Source organism: Aethalodelphis obliquidens, unplaced genomic scaffold (genome assembly GCF_003676395.1).
Source record: "Aethalodelphis obliquidens isolate GAN/ISIS:26980383/991018 unplaced genomic scaffold, ASM367639v1 scaffold126, whole genome shotgun sequence".
Lineage (NCBI taxonomy): Eukaryota > Metazoa > Chordata > Mammalia > Artiodactyla > Delphinidae > Aethalodelphis > Aethalodelphis obliquidens.
Genome location: NW_020838070.1, coordinates 308,795 through 335,455, shown reverse-complemented (window position 1 = coordinate 335,455; position 26,661 = coordinate 308,795). Strand labels below are relative to the sequence as shown.

Below are 26,661 nucleotides of genomic sequence, written 5' to 3'. Positions count from 1 at the left end.
CAGTCGAGTATGGATTCTGACCTACAATTTACTGAATCCTCCAAGCCTCTGTTTCTTCATCAGTAAAATAGGAATATTAGTGTCAATTCCTCGGGGCTTTGAACAGATTAAGAAAAATGTCATATGAAATCACCCAGGACAATGCTTGACACACTGGGAGCACTCAGCAAGGCTTTGTTTTCTTTCCTTCGTCTCTGAAAAAACTGAGCAGAGAATTATTTATTCCAACCCTTCTGTCCCGAAATTGATCCCGGACAGGCACAGTACATGTGTAATCACTGTTTGTTGAATGAATATGCTTGATGGAGTTTCACCCCGCTTTTTTCTCCCAGAATCCACAGGCAGAGATCTGACCAGCACAGACATGCCGGTGCTGTCCGAGGACTCTGGTGAGTGTCTCCCGGGGCTGGACCTGCCACAGTCTTGAAGACAAGACCCTGCCTAGCAACCTGGGGCAGCAAAGAAAGCAGCTGCTATCCAGTGTCAGCTCCAAGCCCTGGGAATGAGAGCTGGGGGAGATAATGTGCACATAGCAGGGCTGAAGTGTTGTCGGAAGGTCCGCTCGGGGGTCCCGCAGGGCAGGAAGTACCCACTGCATTGGTTATACAGTGTTTTTCTTACTCTCTCCTCAGGTTTGCATGAAACCCTGGCACTACTGACCTCTCAGCTCAGACCTGACTCCAACCAGAAGGAAGAGATGGGCTTCCTGAGGGATGTTTTCAGTGAAAAAAGCCTCAATTATTTAATGAAGGTAAATATGCTGCCCCGTGGATGACCCGGTCTGCAGCCCCAGGCATTCCCACAGCCGTGGGTGGGGTGTGTGGTGTCCAGGGTAAACCTGGGCAGCTGGCTTGGGAGGCCGCAGCCTGAGATCAACTGTCTTTGCAGATTCACGAGAAGCTTCGCTATTACGAGAGGCAAAGTCCAACCCCTGTTCTGCACAGCGCTGTGGCCCTTGCCGAGGATGTAAGCCCCAGATTTCTCCTTACGGCCTCAGCCCCCCTCCCACCTGTAGCTCCTTCATCTGGCCTGCATGCCATTGCTTAGTGAGGGGACGTCGGGACTCGGGAGCCCCAAGGTGAAGAGCGTCTTCTCCCCTTCCCCTCCTCCCTGGGCTTCCTAATAGGCAGGGAGGAACTCGTGAGTCTTGGACAGGGCCAGGGGACATGGTGACATGGTGACGCCCACTTACTTTGTGTTCCTGAGAAAGTCTGTTTCCCCAGCTGTGAGATGAGGACAGTTCCCAAACGGTTGAGAACTGGCGACAAGAACAGGTCAAACACGCACGTTGTGTATCTGCTTTGGGGAGGCCCAATGGGAAGTCCTGCGTCCAGGGACTTGCAGCTTCTTGGACTTTTGTTGTTGTTTGTTTGTTTGCTGTACCCATGTGGCTTGCGGGATCGACTAGGGATTGAACCCTGGCCCAGATAGAACCCAGGCCTCCAGCAGTGAAAATGCTGAGTCCTAACCACTGGACCGCCAGGGAATTTCCAGGCTTTGTTTTTTAAAGGAATCCTTCCTCATTTCTTGTGGACCTGTCTGCTGTGTTGCATGGTTGGAAAAACTGTCCCGGTTGATTACTAAGGCTGGCTTCTGAATAAACTCACATAACCTCAGGAGATGGCCTAGTGAGGGGTCGGAGCAGATCCCCTGCCTTTCTTGGCTGTGGAATGCCATTAGGAACAGGTTAGGTTGCCAGGCTCCCAGGCTTAGCTCTGCCTCTGCTACTAGCTCTGTGACCGTAAGCAAGTGACTCAACCTCTCTGAGCCCCAATTTCCTCATCTGGAAAATGTGGTGAAGGGCACAGACAATAGAGCCAAATAAGCCCAGGTTCAAGTCCTGCCTGTGCCACTTACCAGCTTTGCGACCTTGGGCAAGATATGTAACCTGTCTCATTTACTTCTTACTTCTGAAATGGCAATATAATAGTACCTGCTCCATCTAGTTCCTTGTGAGAGTTAATCCACATAAGGCAGACAGCACCCAGGAAGAGCTTAATAAGTTAGCTCCCATTAGGATTAGAGGCTGCTCAGGGTCTCTGATCTCTGGTGTGATTTCCCTGGGAGTGTCAGTCCTGGGGTGGCTGAGGGTCCAATGCTCCCTGGTGCTGTAGTAGTGGCTGGGAGGGCCCTTGGGTCTGAGGCCCAGGGAGCAGGGTTTCCCCTGGGTGACTCCCAGCAGGCTCGCAGCGCCCACAGCCATCTGTGGCCTTCTCTCTCCTTTCCCCCCAGGTGATGGAGGAGCTGCAGGCCGCCTCCATGCACAGTGACGAGAGGGAACTGCTCCAGCTGCTGTCCACCCCTCACCTCAGGGTAGTCATGCCGCAGTCCCTGGCCACCCACACATCTGTGTCTCCTGGGATGAGGGCAGGAGGGAGCGCTTGGCCGTGAGACAGGACATTTCTGAGCAAGCGCTCCTCAGCGCCAGCGTCCAGGGTGGTCGTCTCTCTGGCATGAGATTTGAGACCCCCAAACCACTGCCCGGCCAGGTCCCCCAGACCCATGTAAGCTCTAGGGCCAGCCCTTCTTTTCTCTTGCTTTCCTGACAGGCCATGCTCATGGTACATGACACGGTTGCCCAGAAGAATTTTGACCCCGTTCTCCCCCCTCTGCCCGATAATATTGACGAGGATTTTGATGAAGAATCAGTGAAGATTGTCCGCCTGGTGAAAAACAAGGAACCCCTGGTATGTGGCCCTCACCTCTCTGCCCCACCCTCTCCTTGTTTCCCACCTCCACCAACCCAGAAACCCTGGAAAGGACCCTCCTGAAGTCTTCGGAGTGAGTGATGGCAGTTTTGTCAGGGCTGCCACTAGTCCCTGTGACATCTTTGTGTGCAGAGTATCCCTTTCTCTGGGTGATTACAGCTTCCCTCCACTGTGCAGTCGAGAACCTGCACAGCTGTGCAGGGCAGCCCTGATCGTCAGCTCTGAACCAGAGGTTGGCAGACTACGGTCCAAGGGCCAAACCCCGCCCACTGTCAGTGTTTGTAAATAAAGTTTTATTGGTGCCCGGCCATCCCGTTCATGTATATATTGTCTGGGGCCCCGCCTTCACATGGCAACGGCAGACTCAATGGAAACTGTGTTGCCCACAAAGTATAAAATATTTACATTTGGCCCTTTCCAGAAAAAGTTGGCCAACCTTGTTCTGAATTCCAAGGAAGCTCAGGGCAGCAGCCATTCTTCTCCCCAGCTGACAGATTGTTATCATTTTGGTCCTGGTTCAGCAATGATGTACTGAGCAAAGGGACAGAGTTGTTTATGAGATGGAGGGAAGTAATGGCAGTCCAGAGAATTGAGGGCTTGCCCTAGAGAATACCACATCTGGCCCTCTTTATTGTCAACTTTCACCAAGTGACCTCAGATGAGCCGCTTCTGCAAACAGACCACGGTTCTCCTCTGCCTCTGTTTCTTTACCTTCAAAATGGGCCAGTCATCCATCCACTCAGCAGACGTATTGTGACCCCCACCCCCCGTGTGCCAGGCGCTGTGTTGGGTGCGGACAGGGTTAAGACTTAGTCCTTGCCCTCTGGGAGTTCACAGGAGGTAGTGACTGGGGGGTTTCCTGGAAGAGGTGATGCCCACGCTGAATTCTAAAAAAAAAAAAAAGGAACAGGAGTTTTCCAGAAGGAAGAGGAAGAAGAAAGGCATTCCACCATAGAACTGCATGAGCAAAGCCATGGGAAGGTAAACGGGCTGCTATATTCAGGGAACTTGCCGAGTGGAAGGTAAAGTGTGACAGAGGCGAGGCCAGATCAGCGGAGAGCGGAGAGATCCAGGTTACAACACGCAGTTGCTTGGCTGGATCCTGAAGGCAGTGGGGAGCCATTGAAGGGCTGTAAGTGAGGAACCAAATGGCCAGATTTGCAGTTAGAAGTATCACCCTGGCTACGAAGTAGAAAGTGGCCTGGAGGGTGAGACCAGAAGCGGTGGACCAATTTGAGGGTAGCAGCCAATACGTGAGGTTCAGAAACAGGGCTTGACCTCGGTTTGTGGGAAGACGAAAGAGAAATCCAAGAAATATTTTGGAAATAAAATTAATGTCACTTTGTGCCTGCCCCAGTTCGGGCAGGAGTCTGGGGAGGCATCTTGGGTAAGGCCCAGGGGTCCAGCTAGGTTGATGGGTGGGCACTGGGACCATTGTAAGGAGGAACTTAGGGTCCGTGGAATTCAAGAGGCCCGTGTGCCCGCAAGTGGAAATATCCAGGAGGTGAAGGCTTACGTGTGCAGAGATACAGACTTGACAGCTGCCATCTTCCAGGAGGGGTTAGCACCCCGCCCGAGAGGTTGAGACCACCGGGGTAAAGCGTATATCCTGGCCCTTTAATCAACATTTAAAAGGCGTATAGAGGAGGACTCGGCAAAGGAATTGTCACTGAGAAGCACCGGGAGAGAAGTGTCACCAGGGCCCAGCGGGAGGGTGAATCAGACAGGAGAGGAGAGAGAGAAGACTGAGGGTGTCGAGCTGGCAGCTGGAGGGTCGTCGTGCCTTTGCTGGTGCATTCGAGGCAGGCGGGGAGTGAGTCAGAGGGCAGGCAGCAGAGAGAGCAGATGCGAGCTGCCTCTTTGAGAAGCTTGCTCCAAAGGAATGGAGACCGGTGGCTGCTGGATGGGGTTGCCAGCTTTTTAATGATGGGAGAGACTTGATAATATTTTTAGGACCAGGGGAAGGAGCCAGTGAGGAGGGGGCATTGAGAATGCAGGAGAGGGAGGGAGGGGGTAGAGGGCCGCCTAGCCAGGAGGAGCCCCTCCCCTCCCCTGAGATGGGGGAAAAGAGGAAAGGATGGATAGAGATGCTGGCAAGTTTGAAAGCCTAGGTGGCAAGAAGCCGTAGCGTTTTTAGCTGCTGGTCTCTCTTTCCAGCAATATTTATCTTATGGACTTTGAATGAAGTTAATAATGAGTGTGCCAGTACGTTTGCATGTATAGCCAGTAACAAGTGGTTAGCATTTATTGAGCACTTACCGTGTGCTAAGTGCCTTGCGTGCGTTACCGGATGTCAACCTCGCAACAACCCTGTGAGTTAAACGCTTTCCCACACCCCAGATGAAACGGTCGCAGAGAAGATAAGGAGCTTCCTCGCTAAGGGCACACGCTCTCAGTAGACGGCAGGGCCATCCAGCTCCCGACCACTGCCCTGCCCCGCCACCGTCCAGTCTGTGTGGCGCACGAAACTGAGGGCTTGCTAGTGCCTTTTTCATCCTAGATATCATCTCTGCCAGGCTTCGTGGGCCCCATCCTGGTCCCAAAGCTCTGGCTGGGGCATAATTGGTTCCCCTTGGCAACAACAGAAGGCCTGGTAACCCCGTGCTTGGTTAGAGGCAGGTTGGGAATTGGCTGACACGTATTCTCCTCATTAGTAAATGTCTTTGAGAGAGGCAAGGGCTGCGGTACGATAGAGAAAGCAGTGGGTGTGGCATCACAGAGAGCTGGGTGACCTTGAAGTTGCTTTCCTTCTCTGTGCCCCAGTCCCTCCTCTCTCTGACGAGATTGTGACAGCATTCTCCTGCCTTCTTTAAACTGTAAAGTGCTGTGCTATACTAATTTGAGATGTGGGTTTTATTTCATCCTCAGCCTTGGAAAGGTGTCCACCGATCTGCCCCCTGGGGTGGCAGGGGGAGGAATGGGGCGGTGGCCGGGGGAGGCTTTGCTGGGTCCAGAGAGTCGGGGTCTGAGGTTGGGGGCTGCTTCTCAGGAGCCTGCCTGCTCTGTCTCTGATGCAGGGGGCCACCATCCGGCGGGATGAGCACTCAGGGGCTGTCGTGGTGGCCAGGATCATGCGAGGGGGCGCAGCAGACCGGAGCGGTGAGTGCATCAGTGCCGGCCTAGCTGAGGTGCTGGCTGTGGTCCCCCAGCCTGCCCCTTTGGCCACAGCTCTCCTTTTCCTCTCCTGTCCACTCACCTGTTTGGGATGTGCTTTGCTTTCTGGGAGTGGGGCTGGAATTCTCTTCTCCTTCCTAATCTCTGTAGAAAATTTAGTTGTTTGGAAATATCTCAGGCGTGGAGTACTTTGAGGGTGATCAGGAAGGTTTGAGCATTGGCCTAACCTGAGGACTATGGTAGTTAAGCTTGGTGTAAATCCTAACTGGGGTGGCAGGGACCCCCTTCTCCGACACCCCAGTTGCCTTAACAAGCCACAGTTACTGAAGGGAGGGTGTTCATGTCCCAGATGTGTTTAGGTGGAGCACAGGTTAAGAATCACTGTTGTGGGCTTCCCTGGTGGCACAGTGGTTGAGAGTCCGCCTGCCGATGCAGGGGACACGGGTTCGTGCCCCGGTCCGGGAAGATCCCACATGTCATGGAGCGGCTGGGTCCGTGAGCCATGGCCGCTGAGCCTGCGCGTCCAGAGCCTGTGCTCCGCAACGGGAGAGGCCGCAACAGTGAGAGGCCCGTGTACCGCAAAAAAAAAAAAAAAAAGAATCACTGGTGTGAAAGAGACTCACAGACTTAGAGAACGAACTTATGGTTACCAGAGGGGAAGGGTGAGGGGAGGGATAGTTAGAGAGTTTGGGATTGAAATGTACACACTGCTATATTTAAAGTGGATAACCAACAAGGACCTACTGTATAGCACAGGGAACTCTACTCAATACTCTGTAATAACCCAAATGGGAAAAGAATTTGAAAAAGAATAGATACATGTATATGTATAACTGAATCACTTTGCTGTACACCTGAAACTAACACAACGTTGTTAATCAACTGTGCTCCAATATAAAATTAAAAGTTGAAAAAAAAAAATCACTGGTATATGGAGGAAGTAAATTGGGGGGCAAATCTCCTGGCATAGGGGAGTGTTGCCCCAGAAGTCTGGGGCTCATTGTGGTGGGACCCCTAGACCCGTGCTTCCCAAACATTAACAAGCATGGAAATGGCCTGAGTTGTCTTTTTAAAACGCAGATTCGGATTCAGCAAGTCTCAGGTGGGCCCAAGACTCTGTACCTTTTACTGCCTTCTGCTGCTTCTGGGCCAGTGTCCACATTGAATGGCAAATAGGGCCGGATATGCAGAGATGCTAGTCATTAAAGCAGAGGCCAACAGACAGGTGTGTCTACACTCTTGACACCATCTTCCCTGGCCCTTAAGTTTTCGTGTAAAATTTGAGAAAGACATTCTTGGAATCAGGTCTGTACATCCAGGAAGGTGAAGAGTTAATGATATTTTTAAAGAAGCAGAGGCTATAGCAGAAAGAACACAGGGTTTCTACAGCAAAGTAACTGCGTCTGCGCACTGGCTCCGTTTTTTCTTAGCAGTGTGGCCTTGGGCAAGCTGCATCTTTTTTCTGGATCTCAGCTGCCAGTTTGTAAACCGGAGGTTTCACCCGTGGTTGTGAGACTGGGATGCCAGGTGAGGCACCTGGCACCCTGTGACAACTCGGTTCATCCCAGTCCCGTCCACTGTCTTTAAACATTGCGTCTCCCCTGCAGTGGGCTCCGCAGGCAGGTGCCAGCGGTTCCCAGAACTCCCTGCTTTGGGGGCCTCAGCCCCCTTCCCGTGCTGACCGTCAGCCCCTGTGTCTCCTAGGCCTGGTCCACGTTGGAGACGAGCTCCGGGAAGTGAACGGGATCACGGTCCTGCACAAGCGGCCTGACGAGATTAGCCAGATTCTGGTCTGTGCTGCGCGCATGTTGGGGACGCGGTGGTTCTTCAGAAACCCAGAGCAGGGCGCTTCCTGGAGCCAGGGCTGATCTGGCCCAGCGTCCCTGTTTGCACGGGGAGGCCGCAGGCCAAGTGGCCTCACAGAGTGCCCTGTATGGAGGGTGGGGGACAGGAGGAAAGGAGCGCCCAGACCACCCACTTCTCTCAGACCCCCTCTTCAGCGCAGCCATCCTCCCTACCCCCAGCCTTCTTTCCCGAGGACCCGTCTGGAAGACCCTCTCAAAAGGGTCCCCTCTTCCAAAGGGCTGAGGAATATGGAGTAAAAGGCTGTAGCCCAGCAGAGCAAGGGCTTTGGGGTCAACTGGTCCTGGGTTCGAATCTTGCCTGCATCACTTTCCAGTTGTGTAACCTTGAACAAGTCATCAAATCAGTCTGAGTTTCCATTTCCCTTCCTGTCCAGCAGGGATAGGGATGGTTTCTCAACCAATGCATGGTTATCGTTAGGATGTAAGTATCCGGAAGAGGATATAGCACTTTACAACTGCAAGGGGATTCTAGGGGGTCACGTGCTGGGATGGAAACAACCTTCTCAGTCCATTCTGCGGGTTCAAGTCAAAACTGAAATTACAGAAAGCCCCCATCGTAGTTCTGTCCTCTTTATCCTCAGGCATCCTCTCCCAACACAGCAGTCTTTGCTAACTTCTGATGGTTTGGGGGGCAGATACGGGATGAGATCTGAAGCTCCGAGGCCCGCTCTTTAAGGCCCCTGCTGTAGGGGGTCCTGGTTACAGGCAGACACTTCAGTCTTCCTGCCCCCACTCCCCTTTCCCTGGTTCTGGGCACCGACTTCCCCGTGTTCCAGAGGGATGCGGAGCCAGGGATGGCATTGGGTGAGATGTGCTCTCATGGGCTGACAGTGTGCTTCCCGTGGGCCCCCCATGCGGGGTGCAGGGCCTCTCTCCAGTAGAGGGGACGGGAACCCCTGGGAAGGTAGCAGTGGCCTGAGATTGGGGAAGATGCAAGCAAAGAGGGGAGTACTGTTTAGGAACCAGCCCCAAATGAGGCAGGAAGGAGGAAAATGAAACTGGACTAGGTTATTAAAATAACCTGAGAGAAAAGAAATAACCTGAGAGAAAATAACCTGGAGAGCTGTACTTGGTGCATGCATTGTCCTCGGGTTCTCATTTTAAGTCTTCTGTCCCTTTGTCGCATGAAAATGCTTTAGTTAAGTCAGCCGGCTCCCACCATAGAAGGGTGGGTCATAGGGGAGGCAGCACATCCCCTTTGTTTCTGAACGTGAGTTTCCAGATCTGGGAAGTAAGACGTGACGTCCTGGAGGGTCAGATCTGGTAGATGATACGGCTGTGTGCTCTTTCCTCTCAGGCGCAGTCCCAGGGGTCCATCACCCTGAAAATCATCCCAGCCACCCAGGAGGAGGACCGCTTGAAGGACAGCAAGGTATGGGGGAGCTGGAGGCCGCGGCACCGGGGGGGGGAAGCGGGGGCGGTGGACTCCAGCCCAGCCTTTGAAACAGTCATCCGGGAAGAGATCATCCGTCTGGTCCTCGGAACAAGCTCCCAGTAGAGACCTGTAATTCAGTCACGGAGTGATTTATTTGTTTGTACCCGGCCTCTTCTAAACAGGATTTGACGTAGCTTACTAATAAAAGACAAGGTTCTTCTAATTGAAGTCGAAAAGCAGGGCCGTGAAGAGGAGGAGAAGGTACCCAATGTTCTGGCTTCGGGACCAATTAAGTAACTGCCTTTTGTTTAATTCCTTGTGGAGCCTACCTTTGGTAGGCACCTCCTCTGTGCCCAGGCGCTCAGCCAGATGCTGGAGACCGGGATGATTAGTAGCTTCAAGGATTCCTGGGTCAGAAGGGGAGGCTGGGGAGCCATTCTCTCCTTGCTATGTGATTAAGCGCTTCGGAAAGATTCTGTACAGAGTGAGAGGCACTTTGGAAGGTGTCATGCAGTAGGGGTGTTGGAAGTGAGGCTTGAGGAAGATGGAGATGAGAGGGACTTCTCTGGTTAAGAGGAGGTGGAGGGAAGGGCGGGCAGAGGGGTCTGCATATGCAGGGGCTCAGAGATATGGCAGAGAGGAGTAGGGGGGGCTCAGTGAGAAAGTGCACGGTGGCGGGGCTCCAGGGGGAGGATGAGGGGGTGTGCTGGGGAGGTGGGTCAAGGCTACCTTCTGAATGGCCTTGAATGCTTTGTTAAGCGTTTTGGCATAATCCCTGCTTAGTTTAGGATCTCAGAAGCCGACTCTGATACAGGGATTCACTACAAATAGTTTATTTGGAGGTGACCCCAGGAAACACCAGTACAGGAGTGGGGAAAGGAAGGCAGCCAGTGCAACAAAGGGTGTGTTCTCAGCAAGTTACCACAGGGGGCAACCAGAGCTTAATCCTGCTCCAGAGCTTGGTATCCCTTGTAGACCGTGCCTCCGTCATCCCTCCCAAGAGCTGGGAGATCTGGGGGATCTGTACACCAACTCCTACCAGGCTGCATCCCGGGGGTTAAATCCCAGCAGTTCCTGCCGGCCAGGTTAGGGGAGAGCAGATCCCAGTGGCTGGAGAAAGCCGTTAGGCAGTCAGCCTGGGGTGCCCTGAAAAAGTAAGGCCCCGGGGGATATGGGGGTCCCCCACAGCCCAAGTTACAACCCCATAGGCGGTGAGAAGCTCTTAAAGGTTTTTTTTTTTTTTTTTTTTTTTAAGAGGGAAGTGATACAACCACATTTGTGTTTTAGAAAGCTCCCTGGGGCAGTGAGTAGAGGAGGGTGGAGACCGGGGCTAGGACACCTGGTAGGAGTCTGTTGTGAAAGCCCAGGTGAGAGATTGTCAAGCCCCGAGCTGAAGTGGTGGGAGGGACGATGCAAGAGGGCATTACTTTTATTTCCCAGTGAATTTGGACCTGCACTTTCTGGCAGCCAAGGCAAAAAGGAGAACGTAATGAATTACAGTAATGAACGGAATTCATCAGAGTATGGAAGGCAGCATGCCAATTTTTCAAGAAAGCTAATTCCCAGCCCGCATGAAAGATGGGACATTACAGCACTTGGCACACAGTAGATGTCAATAATTTTTTTTTTTTTTTTGCGGTACGCGGGCCTCTCACTGTTGTGGCCTCTCCCGTTGTGGAGCACAGGCTCCGGACGCACAGGCCCATCGGCCACGGCTCACGGGCCCAGCTGCTCCGCGGCATGTGGGATCTTCCTGGACCGGGGCACGAACCCGCGTCCCCTGCATCGGCAGGCGGACTCTCAACCACTGCGCCACCAGGGAAGCCCCGTCAATAAATATTTCGATTAATAGTGGACAATGTATTTGACAGTTTTTTATGGCAAATGAAGAAATCATCTTTATATGACTGTTTCTTATTTGCACCTGCAGTTGAATCCCAGGGCACACGTAATGCCTGATGGAAGTGGTTCTTCCTGGGACCAGCTAATATGGTCTCCATAGGCAGCTTTTGCAGGTTCTAACTTGATACAGGGAGAGGACTTGGTTTTCCTATAGGACAAAATGGGTAGCCTGTCTCTTAGTCCATCCTTTCTAAATATTTTTCTTTGAGCTGGATCACGGCTGGCCATTTGAGATTAGGCTTTCTTCAGAGTGCCTGGGACCCTGGTAACATCTGTGACTAAATGAGGGTATCTGTCCTCATAATATATGGCCAGAAATTTCTTACTACTGTCGAACTGCATCTTTTCTGCTTGGCACATAAAGGAGTATGATTTGGATTTGTCTAAGGAAACCCTCTGGCCTTTTTTTTTTTTTTCCTATTTGCTGTTAAAGTTATTGGGCTGTAATGATCTGGAAATAGAAATAAATAAATCCATGCCACTGAATTATAGAAGAGAACGAAGAAGTGTGACACAATGCTATGTCTTCCCATCCTCTCCTCTAGAGGGATGACTTCAGGGTAAAGGGGAGAGTTGGGGGTTGGCTAAGTGCGTGACAGATGAGGCAGGATTGAGCTATCAAAGATGTAGCTGTCAGTTCCCCACTGAAAAGTGATGATGAGGAATCGGTAACAGTAGTTTCATTGATGTTTGTGTTCTTATCAAAACATCTAGATTACTTATTTACAGGTGGCTGCTGACATCCTTAGGGGCAGTTAGCGTATCAGAAATAACATTTGAGTTAGAAATTGTGCTTGACTTTACTTTTTGCTCCCGGGACTAATGGTTGCTTTGTGTAGGCTGAGAGGCTGTTGTAAGGATAGCAGATCAGGCCAATAAGGAGATGTTTAGGTTGGAAAGGGAAATTCATGGGGCCCAGCTATTCATTTTTCTGATTCTTGAGGGATTCCCCAACTGGGACATTGAAAATGGTTGAAGAACACTAAGAAAATCGGTGCGGTGGGTTTCTGATTAACTTCCTATTCTTTTTTTTTAACATAAATAAGTAAATAAATAAATAAATAGTTATTTGCGCCGCGTCTTAATTGCCACATGCGGGATCTCTGTTGCGGCAGGCGGGATCTAGTTCCCCAGCCAGGGATTGAACCTGGACCCCCTGCATTGGGAGCACGGAGTCTTAACCACTGGACCACCAGGGAGGTCCCAGCTTTCTATTCTTGAGGCTGCTTCTTCTTCCTAATTATGAATGGTGGTTGTCCTTTGGTTTTCCGTGTGGCATAGACACATCTGTGCTTACACGGCAAAGGGCTGTCTCACTGAGTGCCTCCCCTGCAGGTGTTCATGCGGGCCCTCTTCCACTACAACCCTCGGGAGGACCGGGCCATCCCCTGCCAGGAGGCAGGCCTGCCCTTCCAGCGCAGGCAGGTCCTGGAAGTGGTGAGCCAGGACGACCCCACGTGGTGGCAGGCCAAGCGAATGGGGGACACCAACCTTCGAGCTGGCCTCATCCCCTCCAAGCAGTTCCAGGAAAGGTAGGTCTGGGGTGTGTTGTAAGGGGGTGTGGTTCTGGAGTGGCCGAGGCATAAGTACATGACCAAGCCCCAGATCTCTGCCAGCACAGCCAGAGGGGCCCACTGGGTGTCCTCTGGGCTAAGTACCAATTGTGCTTGTGTTGGCTCTTTTTCTCCCATCATCAGTGGTGATGGCTGTTTGAGATTTCAATAAATATGGAAATCTATGTTATTAAATTAATGTATATTTTATAATGCATACTTAGGGCAAGTTGAGAAATAAAATATAAAAATACAGAAGAGGAGGACGAGGAAAATAAAATTACCCAAAGTCTCACTACTATCTAAACAACACGATTTATTTCCTTCCCGTGCCTGTTATGTGTGTGGTGCACATAGAATTCGAGGTCTTGCTTTTTTTTTTTTTTTTTTGGTAGCTTAACATTTTGACATGAGCGTTTCCTATATTACTCTAGAATAATATTATTCTGTACTATTAATTAATGGTAATATAATATTTCATCAGGAGATGTACTGTTCATTCACAGGCAGCAGCTATGGTGTCTTCCCTGGAGGAGCTTACAGTTCAGCTGAAAAGTCACACATGGTTCAGACGAACACTTTATATATAAATGTGATGGGTGTGTGGGAGGAGGACACCGGGCCCCGCCAGGCCCTAGCAGGAGGGTTGGCCCTCATCCTGGCAAGCATGGAAGGCTTTATTGAGGAAGGGTCCTACCTAAGTGACTTTGCTTCCTCCGTGTGGCTGTACTTTGACGCTGTCTCTAATGTTTCACTGCTACAGTCTATGTGCAGATTATTATGTTGCACATAGACTGTTCCTTATGTTTCAAATCATTTCCTTAGGATAGCTTGCCCAAAGTGTAAATCCTGGGTCAGAGGGTGTGGCACTTACGCCTGTAAGCCTCTCCTGGGGTTTGTAGCCCTCTTCCATTTTTGGGGTGTGGAATGATGCTGTAGCAACAGACCTCAGGGTTCATCTGTTTCATGGGCCCTCCTGGTGTGGTCCTCAGACCAGGTGCATCAATCAGCATCCCCTGGGAACTTGTTAGAATGCCAGTCCCTGCCTGGGCCCTGCCCCAGACCTGCTGAATCAGAGACTCCAGGGGCAGACTCTGAGCTCTGTGTTCTAACAGATATTCCAGATGAATTGAGGAGCTGAAGTTTGAGAACTGCTGCTTTATTTCCTCAGGGGAGCCTCAGACCCATCTGCATCTTTGGCTTCACAGGTCTTGGGGGAAGGCTCTTTAGCTGCGTTTAAATGTGGAAATCTAGAGACCTCTAGGAGCCCTGGGTGTTTTCTCAGCTCAAAGAGACCTTGGAGGTTGCTTCTCCACGCAGGGACGCATTGAATAATGTGCCAGGCTGAGCTCTCTGTTGGGCTAGGGTGGGTGGGGAAGGCATTAAATTAGGGTCACTTTCACCCTCGGCTTCTCCTGGGAGTCGTTCTGCTGTTTTCCAACTTCCTCAGAGATGGGGAGGCCGGGTGAGTTTGGAGAAGGTGCCTCCTTTCCTTGAGAATCAGCCATGGGAAAGTAACGACCAACTGCTGACCATGGACACTGGGCTGTACCCCTGTGTGTGACCATCTTGGGCTGGAAAAGCTTCTCCCAGAGCAAGAAACTCAGTTTCTTCCTCATGAACCAGTGAGAACCTGTGAAAACGTCCCTCTTCACTGGAACTCAGTGTGAAGCAGGAGGCCCTTGGAGTGCCAGGCTATCCCCACCTGTGGGTTCCGGGCCTCGGTTTCCCTGAGTTTTCCAGAAGGTTCCCTATGACTGGTTCTCTGGTCCAGCTCACGGGCCTGCCCATCCCCTTGTGTCCCCACAGGCGACTAAGCTACCGGAGAGCCACGGGCACCCTGCCGAGCCCCCAGAGCCTCAAGAAGCCCCCGTGTGAGTAGACTGGCAGGATGGTACTTCAGGGAGGCAGTTCAGGGAGGGGCTGGGGTTAGGGCTCTGGGGCTTCGTGTGGGGAAGAAGCAAGCACTGGGCTGGAGAGGGCACCGAGGGTCCTGTCTGAGCTCTCAGGCCTCCTGAGGGAGGAGGGGCCGGGGAGAGGGATGAAGAAGGGAAATGGGGGTAGGTTGCGGAGAGCCATTCCCTGGAGAGGAGCTACTATATTTGGGGCCCATAGATGACACTGCGGGGACCATGGTAACACTGCTCCCGAAATTTTGTGCAAACTGTGTGTGTGTTGCGTATCTGTGTGTCTGTGTCTGGGAGAGGCTCCACAGCTTTCATTAGATCCCCAAGGGGCTCTCTGACCCTGACAGTTTAAGAACCACTGATGTTGGAAGGGAATGGAGATGGCTGTGAGCGATCCTGTGCCTCTGAGTCAGCAGTCAAATCTGGCAAATAGAAATAAAGGCTGCCCAGTTAAATTCGAATTTCAGATAAACAATGAATGGGCTTTTAGTATAAGTATATCCCATGCAATATTTGAGACATACTTGTACTAATGAATGATTTGTTGTTTATCTGATATTCACATTTAACAGAGCGTCTTGTATTTTGTCTAGTAACCCTACTCTGTGCACCACTTACCTTTTAGAAAACACATTCACCTACCTTCTTGCCTTTTAATCATCACAACAGCCCTGGGTAGTAGTGGAGGCAGGGCATCCCTTTTGCCAAGATGGTTAAACAGAGGCTCATGAAGTCAAGCGAGTGGAGCTGGGGTCAGGTTTCCAGAGGGCCTGTGGTCAGAGCCCCCAGGTTAGAGCCCCGTATGGAGAGGAAGCTTCCCCAGGGTATGGCCTCCCTAGCTGGGGGTCAGGGGGTAGGGGGGAAGCGGGGGGCTTGGAACCAAGTGGGGCGCCAGAACAATGCCAGATGAACGGAGCACAGCTGGCCTGCAGCCCTGCGCTGTGCCACTCTGTCGTCTGGCACCTGCATTTGCCCAGGAGAGTCTCAAACCCAAGAGGAGAGGGAGCAGGTCCTGGTCCCGCTGCAGGCATCCCAGGGCGAGCTGCTCCCTTGGCTGGGTGGCCCCTGCCAACAGCCGCCTTTCCAGACTTGCTCTCAGGTCGGAGGGTCTGCTGAGTAAATTGGCCCTGAGGCTGCTTATGCCAGTGAAGCTCTGGCTTTCTTTGGGCCGCTAATGAGACACACACGGGAGGACTAATTAGAGCGAGTATCGGTTTAATAATGCGCCGCAGCTCAGATCTCGGGTTTGTTGGAGGAAAGAAAGAGGGGACAGATGGAGGGGTCCTGAGGCACCCGAGGCTGCGGCTGCCTCTGGGCCACAGGGCCTCGCGGTTCCCCTCCGCTAACGCTGTTCCATCTGTCTTTTGTGCAAACCGCAGATGATCAGCCTTGTGACGAAGGTAGGCCCAGTATCTGTCCCCTGTGCGCACGGACAGGCCCCTTTTCTGTAGACTGTCTGGGGCTGCAGGGGCTCGTTCTCCCTTCTGCCACCCCGCTCTGGGGTTGCTGTGCCCCTCTGGCTCCTGGCACCCCTCTCCCTGCTCTGCCAGCTGGACCGACCTGCTCCTTGAGGCCTGCAGAGCTGGTGGGGACGTGGGGCCCGGCCCTCCCTGGACTTTGGCTGGGATGACCACGTGACCCGGCTGGGTAGCGGTAGGGCAGGGGGAGTGAATCTCCCCTCCTTATTCTCACTGATCCTAACTCTGAGGGGCTGGAACGAGGTCTGCTGGCCCAGAACCCCAGCCAGGCCTGGAAAGGCTGTTTGTGGCCTAAGCATGGAGAACTGGGTGAAACAGAGGAACTTGTTTACCTAAGGTGGTCGGGACATGGCATTTGTCCTGGGCCCCCCGAGACTCCATCCCAGAGGGCCCTGCCTGGTCATCCGGGGCCTGGGTACCTCCGGGCTGGGGCATGTGTCCAGCATGGCTCACTGGCCTACCTCTCTCTGTTTGGTCCCCAGAGACCTGTGACTGTGAGGGATATTTCAAAGGACACTATGTGGGTAAGTAATGGGGGCTCTCCCCCCGAGATCCCCCCCCCGCCCATGCACAGACCACCGTGGGCTCCTGGGTCAGGGAGAGGTGATCCGAGCCCAGGAACCCCTCAAGAGCAGCTGAGTCTGTGGGACCCACATTTTCCTTCAGTCTGTGTCTGCCAGAGGCTGGGGTCCCCCACCCCAACTTTCACCCAGCCACTGGGAGCAGTGCCCTGGCAGGACCCCTACATTAATACTGATTTTATTATTACCATAATCTCAATCGTAGTTTATTCAGTGTTTCTGCCCCCATACAACAATGGAACCGTTTATCAATCTCCAAAGTACCTTCACTTCTTTTATTTTGGTAAATCTTTTCAAAGGCCTCAGAGACAGGCCAAGAGTTTTTAAACTTTTCGTTCAGAAGCAATTTCAAACTTACTGAAAAGTTGTGAGAATTGCACAAAGAACTCCCACATACTCTACACGCAGATTCCCCGGATGTTAACACTTTGCCGTGTTAGCTTTGTCATTCCCTTTTTCTGCACGTACACATTTAACCCTCTTCCCCCCGAGTCGTGTAAGAGTTGTGGACGTCATGTCCCTTCACCCCTAAATAGCTCAGCATGTGTCCCCTAAGGACAAGGACATTTTCTTATATAACCCAGGGCTATTATCAAATTCTGGGAATTTATTTTTTATTTTATTTATTTTTTTAAAAAATTCCGGTAATTTAACAGGCATACAATTCTATTATTTAATATGGTGTTCATATCAAAATTTTGCCAGTAGTCCCAATAATGTCCTTTAGAGCATTTCCCCCGATCCAGGATCCAATCTAGGAGCGCCCGTTGCCTTTGTAGATGTGGATTCCCTTTCATGGATAAGGGAACTGAGGCGCAGAGGGGTGATGACTTGCCTGAGGTCAGTCACATACCAAGTAAAGCAGTAGCCTTGAACCCTAAATTTTGGACGCCAGGTAATCGCACTTTCGTCATATTACTGTACGTCCCGATCAACCCCTTCCTGTAGCAGGAGGTGGTTGGGAGCGGCCCGTGGGTCTCAGTCCCACCTCCAGGTCTGACCAGGTAGAGAAAGTCTATAGGGAGATACTGGGACAAATGCCGCAGTGTCCCCCTGCCCTCCCCAAGCTGGTCTGCGGAGGAGCTTCCGGCTGGGCCGCAGGGAGAGACTGGGAAGCCCGCAGGAAGGAAAGACATCTGCAGTGGCCGAGTCTCCGAAGCTGCCGACCTACGAGGAGGTGACCAGGTACCAGCACCAGCCCGGCGAGCAGCCCCGCCTGGTGGTTCTGATCGGTAGGTGACGTCTCCAGAGAAGGGGCTGGTTTCTCCCTGGAGGGGTGGGGAGGGAGCTCAGCAGGGACCTGGCAGCCTTCCCTTTGTTTCCCAGGGTCTCTGGGAGCCCGACTGCACGAACTGAAGCAGAAGGTGGTGGCAGAGAACCCGCAGCACTTTGGTGTTGCTGTTCCACGTAAGAGGGCTTGTGTGTGTGTGTGTGTGTGTGTGTGTGTGTGTGTGTGTGTGTGTGTGCAAGCATGTCTGCACATGAATATTTCTTGGAGACTTGACTCCATGTGTCCATCTTCATCCTTACTTTGGGTCTGAAGGGCTGCCAGGCACTGCCTGCTATAGGCACATCAGGGGACCTAGGCATGATGGGAAGAGACCCACTCTCAGTGGTCCACTAGGACCCTCTGAGGCAGTAACTGGAGGACCACTTGCCTGGTTCTTGCCTGGAATGGGAGGTGAGTCTAGAGCTCATTGCAGGTAAAGTGGCAACTTCAGCCCAACACCAAGGGGCCCCCAGCAGTGGGTGTACTTCAGCCTCCTCTTCCCAATGACTCTGACTCCTATGGCCCCTGCTCTCTGCTTGGGCAAGAGAGTAGATTGGGGAAGCCAGAGAGCCCTTGAGCAGTGTTGCTCGGGCACTCCGCCTGCAGCTGGATCCAGTCCAGCAGGGTGGCTATGTACACTCCTGAGTCCAGAGGCAGCTGGAGATGCTGAAATCCAGTAGGCAGAAGTCCTGGTTCTGAATGTGATGTGCAGTAGCTAGGAGCTCTACCAAGAGCTTTTATGTGCAGTAGCTTGGCCAGCCTTCCCAGTATCCCTGAGAAGAGGATCATCATCATCCCATACAGAGGAAGACACTGAGGCTCAGAGAGGTTAGGTAACTTGTCCAGTGTCACACAGTTGGTAAGTGGTGGAGCCAAGATTCAAACCCAGGCAACCTGCCCCAGTCTCGTTCCTTTTTTTTTTTTTTTTAATTTAATTTATTTTTTGGTTGCGTTGGGTCTTCGTTGCTATGCGCCGGCTTTCTCTGGCTGCAGTGAGTGGGGGCTACTCTTCGTTGTGGTGCACAGGCTTCTAATTGCGGTGGCTTCTCTTGTTGCGGAGCACGGGCTCTAGGCGCGTGGGCTTCAGTAGTTGTGGCGCACGGGCTTAGTTGCTCCTCAACATGTGGGATCTTCCGGAACCAGTGCTTGAACTCGTGTTCTCTGCATTGGCAGGCAGATTCTCAACCACTGCGCCACCAGGGAAGTCCCCACAGTCACATTCTTTTTTTTTTTTTAAATAAACCATTGTAGTTTATTTATTTATTTATTTATTTATTTATTTTTGACTGTGTTGGGTCTTCATTTCTGTGCGAGGGCTTTCTCTAGCTGCGGCAAGCGGGGGCCACTCTTCATCGCGGTGCGCGGGCCTCTCACTATCGCGGCCTCTCTTGTTGCAGAGCACAGGCTCCAGGCGCGCAGGCTCAGTAGTTGTGGCTCACAGGCCCAGTTGCTCCACGGCACGTGGGATCTTCCCAGACCAGGGCTCGAACCCACGTCCCCCGCACCGGCAGGCAGATTCTCAAGCACTGCGCCACCAGGGAATCCCCCCACAGTCACATTCTTACTGAGGCCACACGTCAGCCTCTCACCTGCTGCTTGCCACTTCCTGTCCTTGGCTGTTCCTTTCTGAGACTCTCAGTCCTCTTCCTCAGAGGGATACAATGTGGGCACCTGATGGCCACTGAGAAGGGATGCTGTGGTGGCAGTAATGGGACCTTTCTGGAGTATTCTGAGGAAGCGCGCCTACGCCTACGTATTCTTTCTTTTGCCGTGTCACTCCCCTGGGCCTCAGGGCTCATAGCTCAGTCTATGGGCTATGAGAATTGTCTTCCAGAATCCTACCTGAAGTGGTAGGGATGTGGTGGCGGGGTCATGGGGGGTTGGGGAGGCCATTCTGGAAGCACCTGTGATGGACCTGGGAGAACTTTGGGGGGCCCACAGCCTTCCAGGCTGAAAGGATGGACTGAAACAGGGCGTGTGGAAGTTGTTCACACGTGGATCCTTCAGAAACTTCCAGACCCATCCTCTGGGGGTGGGGTACCTGGATGGCTAGACCTACCTGCTTCCAGACATCCCGCAGATAGGTGACTTTCTCCCTGCTATTAGGAACCAGGCGAGTCAGGGAAGGCTTCCCAGCAACAGTGACTTTTATCTGGGTTTTGAAGAGTAAGTAGGAGTTTTTCAGGCAGAGAAGGAAGAGTTCTCTATACCAAGGGAACAACATGTGCAAAGGGACAAAATATGACCCAGTACAGCAATGGGAGGGACTGGGGAAGTTAGTGTGGGTGATGTGGGGGGAGATGAGCTGAGTGGGAGGCTGGGTTGATTAAGAGGGTCTCATAGACTCATCTAAGGTGTTTAGAATGTAATCAGTGGGTGAATAAAAGTTTTAAAGCAAGGACATGGTCAGGAAAGGTGACCCTAGCAGCTCTGCCAGAGGTTGGACACAGATGTCACACGGCGCACAGAGCATCCCCTGGGTGGCCCACAAGGGAGAAAACACTGTCCGCTGAGACCCCCTCTTTTCTTTTGGAATGCTCTGGAAAAAGCTGTGTGTTGCTTCGCGTGTGCTCTTGTTCTGTGGAGGATCTGATTTTCCCCAGAGGTGTGTGCCTTGATTCTATTATGGAAATCAGAGAGAAAACACTATGTGTTTAAAAATTGTGTGAGGGGGTCTTCCCTGGTGGCGCAGTGGTAAAGAATCCGCCTGCCAATGCAGGGTACGCGGGTTTGAGCCCTGGTCCAGGAAGATCCCACATGCCACGGAGCGACTAAGCCCGTGAACCACAACTACTGAAGCCCGCGCACCTAGAGCCCGTGCTATGCAACAAGAGAAGCCACCGCAGTGAGAAGCCCGCGCACCACAACGAACAGTAGCCCCCGCTCACCGTAACTAGAGAAAGCCCGCACAGCAACGAAGACCCAATGCAGCCAAAAATAAATAAATTAATTAAAAAAAAATTATGTGAGAGCCAGCCTTGCGGAAACATCTAGTCCACGAGGGGACTGTCTGTCTTCATGCCTTTTCTCCCCAGATGAGAAATAATTGAATAAAAAATTTAAAACATACAGCAGGGTCAACTGAGTTTTTGCCCCCTTGGCTCTCAAAAAGAAAAACAATTAGGAAATAAAACCTAGAGGACTAGGAATTCCTTAGGCGATTCTTTAAAAGCCACAGCATCAGTGAGGCAGTTTGGCAGAGTGGTTAAGGGCATACGCTTGGCCTGAGACAGAGAGCGTTCCGACCCGGCTCTGCTCCCAGCCGTGGGACATCCACACGGTGCTTAACCTCTGCACCTCTGTTTCCTCACCTGCAAAACCGGAGGCCTCCTTTTGCCAACATCACAGAGCTGTGCAAGTCAGTGACGTGCCTGCACACAGGGACCCTCGATGGAGGGAAGTGGGTGGTTTGTACACAAATCCGTGACCAGCTCCGGACAGGAATGAGGGCACAGGCTCGCTGTGCTGTGACATCTCTGCCCAGTTACCCTCCTCTCTTTCACAGATACCACCAGGCCCAGGAAGAGCCATGAGGAGGATGGGGTGGAATATCACTTCGTCTCTAAGCAAGCGTTTGAGGCCGACTTGCATCACAACAAGTACGTTTCCTTGATGGACCAGCGGGGCCTCCGTGCAGCTGTGTGTCTTTGCATCTGTCCAGTCTTCCACTTGACCTCCTGGGAGGGCTTCTGGAAAAGTCAGGGGAAGCAGAGGATGGGAGGAGGAGCGGGGAGTCATGGTGGGCCATTCACCTTCTGTGCTAATTCAGGCAAACTCAGCAGCTGAAGGCCTTTTCCCCTGTGGTGCTGTTCTAGGTTCCTGGAGCATGGTGAATATAAGGAAAACCTCTATGGAACCAGCCTGGAAGCCATTCAGGTTGTGATGGCCAAAAACAAAGTGTGTTTGGTGGACGTGGAGCCAGATGTGAGTTCCTGGGCCAGTTTGGCATTTCCTGTTAATGGAATTTTTATAAACTAGGGCGTTGTACATTTCACAGAACATTCGACCTTAGTCCAGGGACTTTTTATTCCAGAGCACTGGAGGTTAATATTTCCTTGGGTCTCCCTTTGAGAATCTAATGAAAGCTTTTGTACCCCAAAACGTGCACCTCTATACACAAAAATGACATGAATTGGAGGGACCCTGTTGGTGGCCCACAGGCCCAAGATAGTAACCTCTGCGTGGAGTAAATCATGCAGGAGACAGTGGCACCGACTGGTCCACTGTGACCTGACAGTCAGGGACTTAGATGTAAATGCACCAGTGGAGGCTGGGCCATCCCTTCCCCGACGAGGACGAGTGAAATCAGAGAACCACCTAGAGAACCACTGAGGGGGGTGGTCAGGAGAGCAGTTTGAAAGGGAAAAAGGGCAGACTTGACCCTGTGTAGTGCTTCAGAGACATTTCCAGTCCTGCACACCCCACAGGGGCTTAACCGTCTTTTTAACCTTGTCTTTGAGAAAAATTTGTAAGCCTGGAACTCAATAGGGGCTGAGCTCTGATTTTATGACATACACTGTAGGCTTTATTTTACAGAAGTTGGCTTGAAACGGATTCCAAAAAGCACCTTACGTCCAGAAAGGAAAACCCTCACTAATTTGGACTTACTGGGAGTTGGTAGTGGAAATTAAAAGTCTGAATTTCAAAAAATTTTTTGAAAAGTGATTTTATTGGTTTAGAGGGGATGCAAGCTGTACACATAGCAGTTTAATACCAGTGTTTCCAAATACAGGCCCTTACATCATAAATAAAATGCACTAATTAACAGGACGAGTTGCATATTGAAAACCTTCTAAAGTCTTTACAATTTGCTTCAAGGAATCTCTTAGTCTCTCCATTTGCTTGGCAAACCTTTTCTTCTTTGAATATCGTGCGGAGGCTTGTGTGACAGCACAAACTTTGCATTAGTCCAAATTGATGACGTTTGACTAAACAGATACACACGTTAAATCCTGCTGGTTCTTCCATCAGGACTAGGCAGGCAGAGAAGGGTGTACGAAGGCTAATTAGAGCTTGGTGGAGGGTAGTCAGAGCTAAGTAAGATGGCAACTCTCGGAGCTGAGGCTTTGGAACCTCTGTTCTCGGCAAGTGAGCCTTCAGGGTCCAGCTGAGGCCAGCGGGAAAATGAGCAGGTGGTCTGCACGGATGAAGGCCATTGTCATGTGACCATATCATCAGGACCTTTGCCATCGGGGTTATGTGATGAAGCACACCATTACTGAGTATTCAAGAAGTGTGTTTCACAATAAATATTTTCAAAGTATATAATACTCCTGAACTTTCTTTCTCAGGCACTGCAACAACTGAGGACCTCAAAGTTTAAACCCTACGTTATATTTGTAAAGCCTGCAATTCAGGAAAAGAGGAAGACGCCACCCACGTCCCCAGCTTGTGAGGATGCAGCGGCCCCACTTGTAAGTTTAAAGTTGATCATTTATCTTCCGAAGGCCTAAAAGGGCCGTTAGCTGCATGTGGGTGCCCATACCTTCTACACAAGACCATCTTTCCATTTTGCCTGTTGGCCAGACTCAGATGGTCATGTGATCTGAAGACTCAGGGTGGGGCAGCCAGAAGTGCCTCCCAGTTCACACAGGAGTGGCTTTGCCTGGGTTCCCCACCCTCCACTCCCTCACATAAGCACCCCGTTGGAAAGTTGAGGGACTGACATCTATCAGGCACCTGATCTGAGTGTGACATACCACAAAAATTTGTTGAACTCCTAAGCCAAACCCAAATAATTTTTAATTGAAACACCAACTTCAGACCCAGCAAGCTAGTCCAAGATGGAGGCAAGGGGCATCATGGGGGAATCTTTCCTATGTGCAGCTCAGGACTGTGACTCTCTTGCTGAAGCTGCAGGTGGTTGAGTTCCACCTTTACAGGGCAGGGAAAGGGTTCAGGGGACTGACAGCTTCAAAACAAATGTCACACATTTTACTCCATTAGAGATTACTTGAGTTCTTTCAAGAGGCAGATATTTATTAGGAAGATGGAGGGATTTAGGGGCAAAAGAATGTTCCTTCTCTAATTTCTTAAATAGATAAATGCTTCCAGGATGAACAATGAAGGTACCTGGAGGAGGGGAAACTCCAGTAGCGGCAGACAGTCTATAGGATATATGTGTGTAAGGGGGTGGGGGAAGTGGGATGGAAGATCCAGGGGCAGCAGTGGGACACTGCAGGGTGGTTTTGAGTAGGAGAGGAGCCCTGCAAGATGCCATATAGAGTTGGAAAGCTCTGCCCAATTTAATCTAGGTTTTTCCCTCCCGGGGGAAAGAAGTAAGAAGAAGTTATCGAAGGTCTCTTCTGTCTTTGCGGTAGCATGCAAAAACTGTTTCCTAGACCTTTAGAACATATTTTCTGAAAGTGTGGATGCTCTCACGAAAGTAGGAATCTGGTTTTGATTGGTGACAGAGAACATTTTGGAATATGGGTCATTTTAGGGGAAGACAGCTCACCCCCTCCATGGCAGCATAAAAACAGAGCCCCTAGAAGCAGAGGCGAGAAGGCAGCAGAGGACTGGAAGGAGATAGAAGGGGAGGTGGGCGAATGCCAGCCACAAATTTCACTTTGCAGTTTTACTCAGAGTGGATCCTGCCGCTTTCCTTTCTTCCAAAACCCAAGCTAATAGTCAATGAACTACCTGCTTGAAATTCTACTTACTAGAGGTATATTTGAATGAAGCAGCAAACAAAACACTGGGTAAGTTGGGTAAAGGAGGGATCATTGGCTGCCTAGACCTTAGGGTTAGGTGTCAGGAAAGCAGTCTGATTAAAGAAGCCAGGTGTCCTAAGGAAATGAGGGATTGGGTCAGGGTTGTCCCAGCACTTTCTTAAATATCTCTGCTTTGTCAACTGTGCTAATGTTGGGCTCTGGTTTGAGGAAATGAAAAGAAGAACTGAGTTCTACGTGATGAATTTAGGAGTCCTCAGAGGGCATTTGAGTTACTTCTTCTTCTTCTTTTTCCCCTAGTTGATTCCAGAAATGCTTGCTTTGCTTTTATATAGTGACTACTATTTTTAGTTCTTTCCTGTAATTATTTAACCAAATTGCCATGCAACACAATAGTACTGCTAGTTTGGAAATACCTTCGGACAGGAAGTGTGATATTGACATATATAGACACGCAGATATAGAATCAGCATCTGCCCAAAGCATGGCTCGCAGTTAACAGGTCCTCAGTAGATATCTTGTGAATGACTGAACAATGATTATGGCTGCCGCCCATGAACTTTCTTGGAAGTTTGATAGGCTAGCATCACTGTGCTCTGTTCTTGTGTACCCAGTTGGTTATTCAAGGGCCATAGTCATCCGCTCATCACCTAAAAGTGAGAGGTTGGATACTGCCCAAGACAAAGGCTGTAGGTTTCTTTTTTTTTTTTTGCGGTACGCGGGCCTCTCACTGTTGTGGCGTCTCCCGTTGCGGAGCACAGGCTCCGGACGCGCAGGCCCAGCGGCCATGGCTTACGGGCCCAGCCGCTCCGTGGCATGTGGGATCCTCCCAGACCAGGGCATGAACCCGTGTCGCCTGCATTGGCGGGCGGACTCTCAACCACTGCACCACCAGGGAAGCCCAAGGCTGTAGATTTCTTATTTGGGGGGAGAACAACACAGTTGTTCCCTAACTGCCCCTTTTCCTTGCAGGATGAGGAGCAGCGAGAGATGGCCGCCTCTGCTGCCTTCATAGACCAGCATTACGGGCACCTGGTAGATGCTGTGCTGGTGAAGGAGGACCTCCAAAGTGCGTACAGCCAGCTCAGAATGCTCTTAGAGAGGCTGAGCAAGGAAACTCACTGGGTACCTATTAGTTGGGTCAGGTAACTGTATCCTAGAACATCCAGGTTGGAAGGGACCCGGAAGACCACCTGGTCCAGGCTCCCCCATGTTACCATCAAGGAGTCTTGAGCGAGAAGGGCAGAATTTTCCATAAACTCCATTATCAAGAAGAGTCTATGTGGGGAGTCTTGTTTTTTGCTGGTTTTTGTCTGTGGCTTTTCACTGCACCCCTTTGGAGCCGAACATACAAGTCGAAAGGGAGCATATCACAAAATAACACATGTCATTCATTAAAGTATCACAGGCAAGTTGACCCTGATTCTCTGTACCAAAGTTGAGTAGCCACTGTCTTTTGGGGGCTGGTGGTGGTGAATGTATACAGTACCAATTTGCAGAGGTGTTTAAGCTGTATAAACAGAGTGACACTTCATTGATCCGGCTTCGTTGGAAGTTGAGTTGTTTTACCCAAGAGGGTTTTCCATGCAATTGAAGTTCCCCTGTCTTCAGGCACTAAAATGTTGATTTTAACCTTTTCGGTAGTGTGTGTTTGCCTGGTAATGGAAAACGTGGTTCTCTGCCTTCCTAAATAGTGAGCATTCATCAACATTTTTGGCAGACTAAGGCACCCTTCCCTGTCACCATGATTTACTGTACTCTTCCATGATACAGTGGTGTTTTCAGGGACTTGCGGAATGTCAGGCTGCTTGTGCCTTTTCTAAATATTCTCAGACTCTGAAACTGGATGCGTGCTTGCTTTTATTTTATTCCATCACTTGTCTTTCTTGTTACTGACAGCTCTCTTGGTTCTCACCTGTCCCTACCGTCAGATTATAGGGGCTCCTATCCTGCTACATCATGGGAAACCAGATGATTCCCCCCTGTCATAACTATGCCTAATTCACAATAAATCAGTCCTGACCATCAAAATCAAAGTACATAGACTCTGAGTGTGGGCCTGATGGGTTGTCTCTGAGCAAAAGTGCTTAATGTATGTCACACAGGATTTGTGATATATCTCAGCTTCAGAGAATTGTATTTCTTATTAATAGCCAATGTATGTAAAGCTTTATTCTGTGCCAGGAGCAATGCTAAGGCCTTTACATACGTGATTTTGACAGATGCACCAAGCCTAT

General features: G+C 51.0%; 1 protein-coding gene and 1 non-coding gene across 3 annotated transcripts; one reads left to right on the top strand and one right to left on the bottom strand.

Moving 5' to 3' along the window:
- Window positions 1–276: 276 nt before the first annotated feature.
- MPP3 (MAGUK p55 scaffold protein 3) lies at window positions 277–26,485 on the top strand. Of its 2 annotated transcripts, none has more exons than XM_027098890.1 (18): window positions 277–389; window positions 633–751; window positions 889–966; window positions 2,233–2,313; window positions 2,550–2,687; window positions 5,726–5,807; window positions 7,527–7,612; window positions 8,985–9,059; window positions 12,300–12,496; window positions 14,327–14,391; window positions 15,804–15,824; window positions 16,385–16,426; window positions 17,551–17,715; window positions 17,810–17,890; window positions 21,259–21,352; window positions 21,569–21,677; window positions 23,045–23,167; window positions 25,397–26,485. In XM_027098890.1, the coding sequence occupies exons 1-18, from the start codon at window positions 290–292 to the stop codon at window positions 25,571–25,573; spliced, it is 1,833 nt and encodes a 610-aa protein (XP_026954691.1). In that variant the 5' UTR covers window positions 277–289; the 3' UTR covers window positions 25,574–26,485. The 2 variants fall into 2 exon arrangements, with proteins under 2 accessions (XP_026954691.1, XP_026954690.1); XM_027098889.1 differs by having other exon boundaries at window positions 2,200–2,313; window positions 25,397–26,282.
- On the bottom strand, window positions 12,091–12,163 carry TRNAW-CCA (transfer RNA tryptophan (anticodon CCA)). The gene has a single exon. It is a non-coding gene; the product is annotated as a tRNA-Trp (tRNA).
- Window positions 26,486–26,661: the final 176 nt, after the last annotated feature.

Coding starts and splice junctions, on each gene's coding strand:
- MPP3 (XM_027098889.1), top strand. CDS start 290: ATGAATATGCTTGATGGAGTTTCACCCCGCTTTTTTCTCCCAGAATCC. Junction 2,314..2,549: donor TGTCCACCCCTCACCTCAGG/GTAGTCATGCCG, acceptor CTTTCCTGACAG/GCCATGCTCATGGTACATGA. Junction 21,678..23,044: donor TGGTGGACGTGGAGCCAGAT/GTGAGTTCCTGG, acceptor TTTCTTTCTCAG/GCACTGCAACAACTGAGGAC.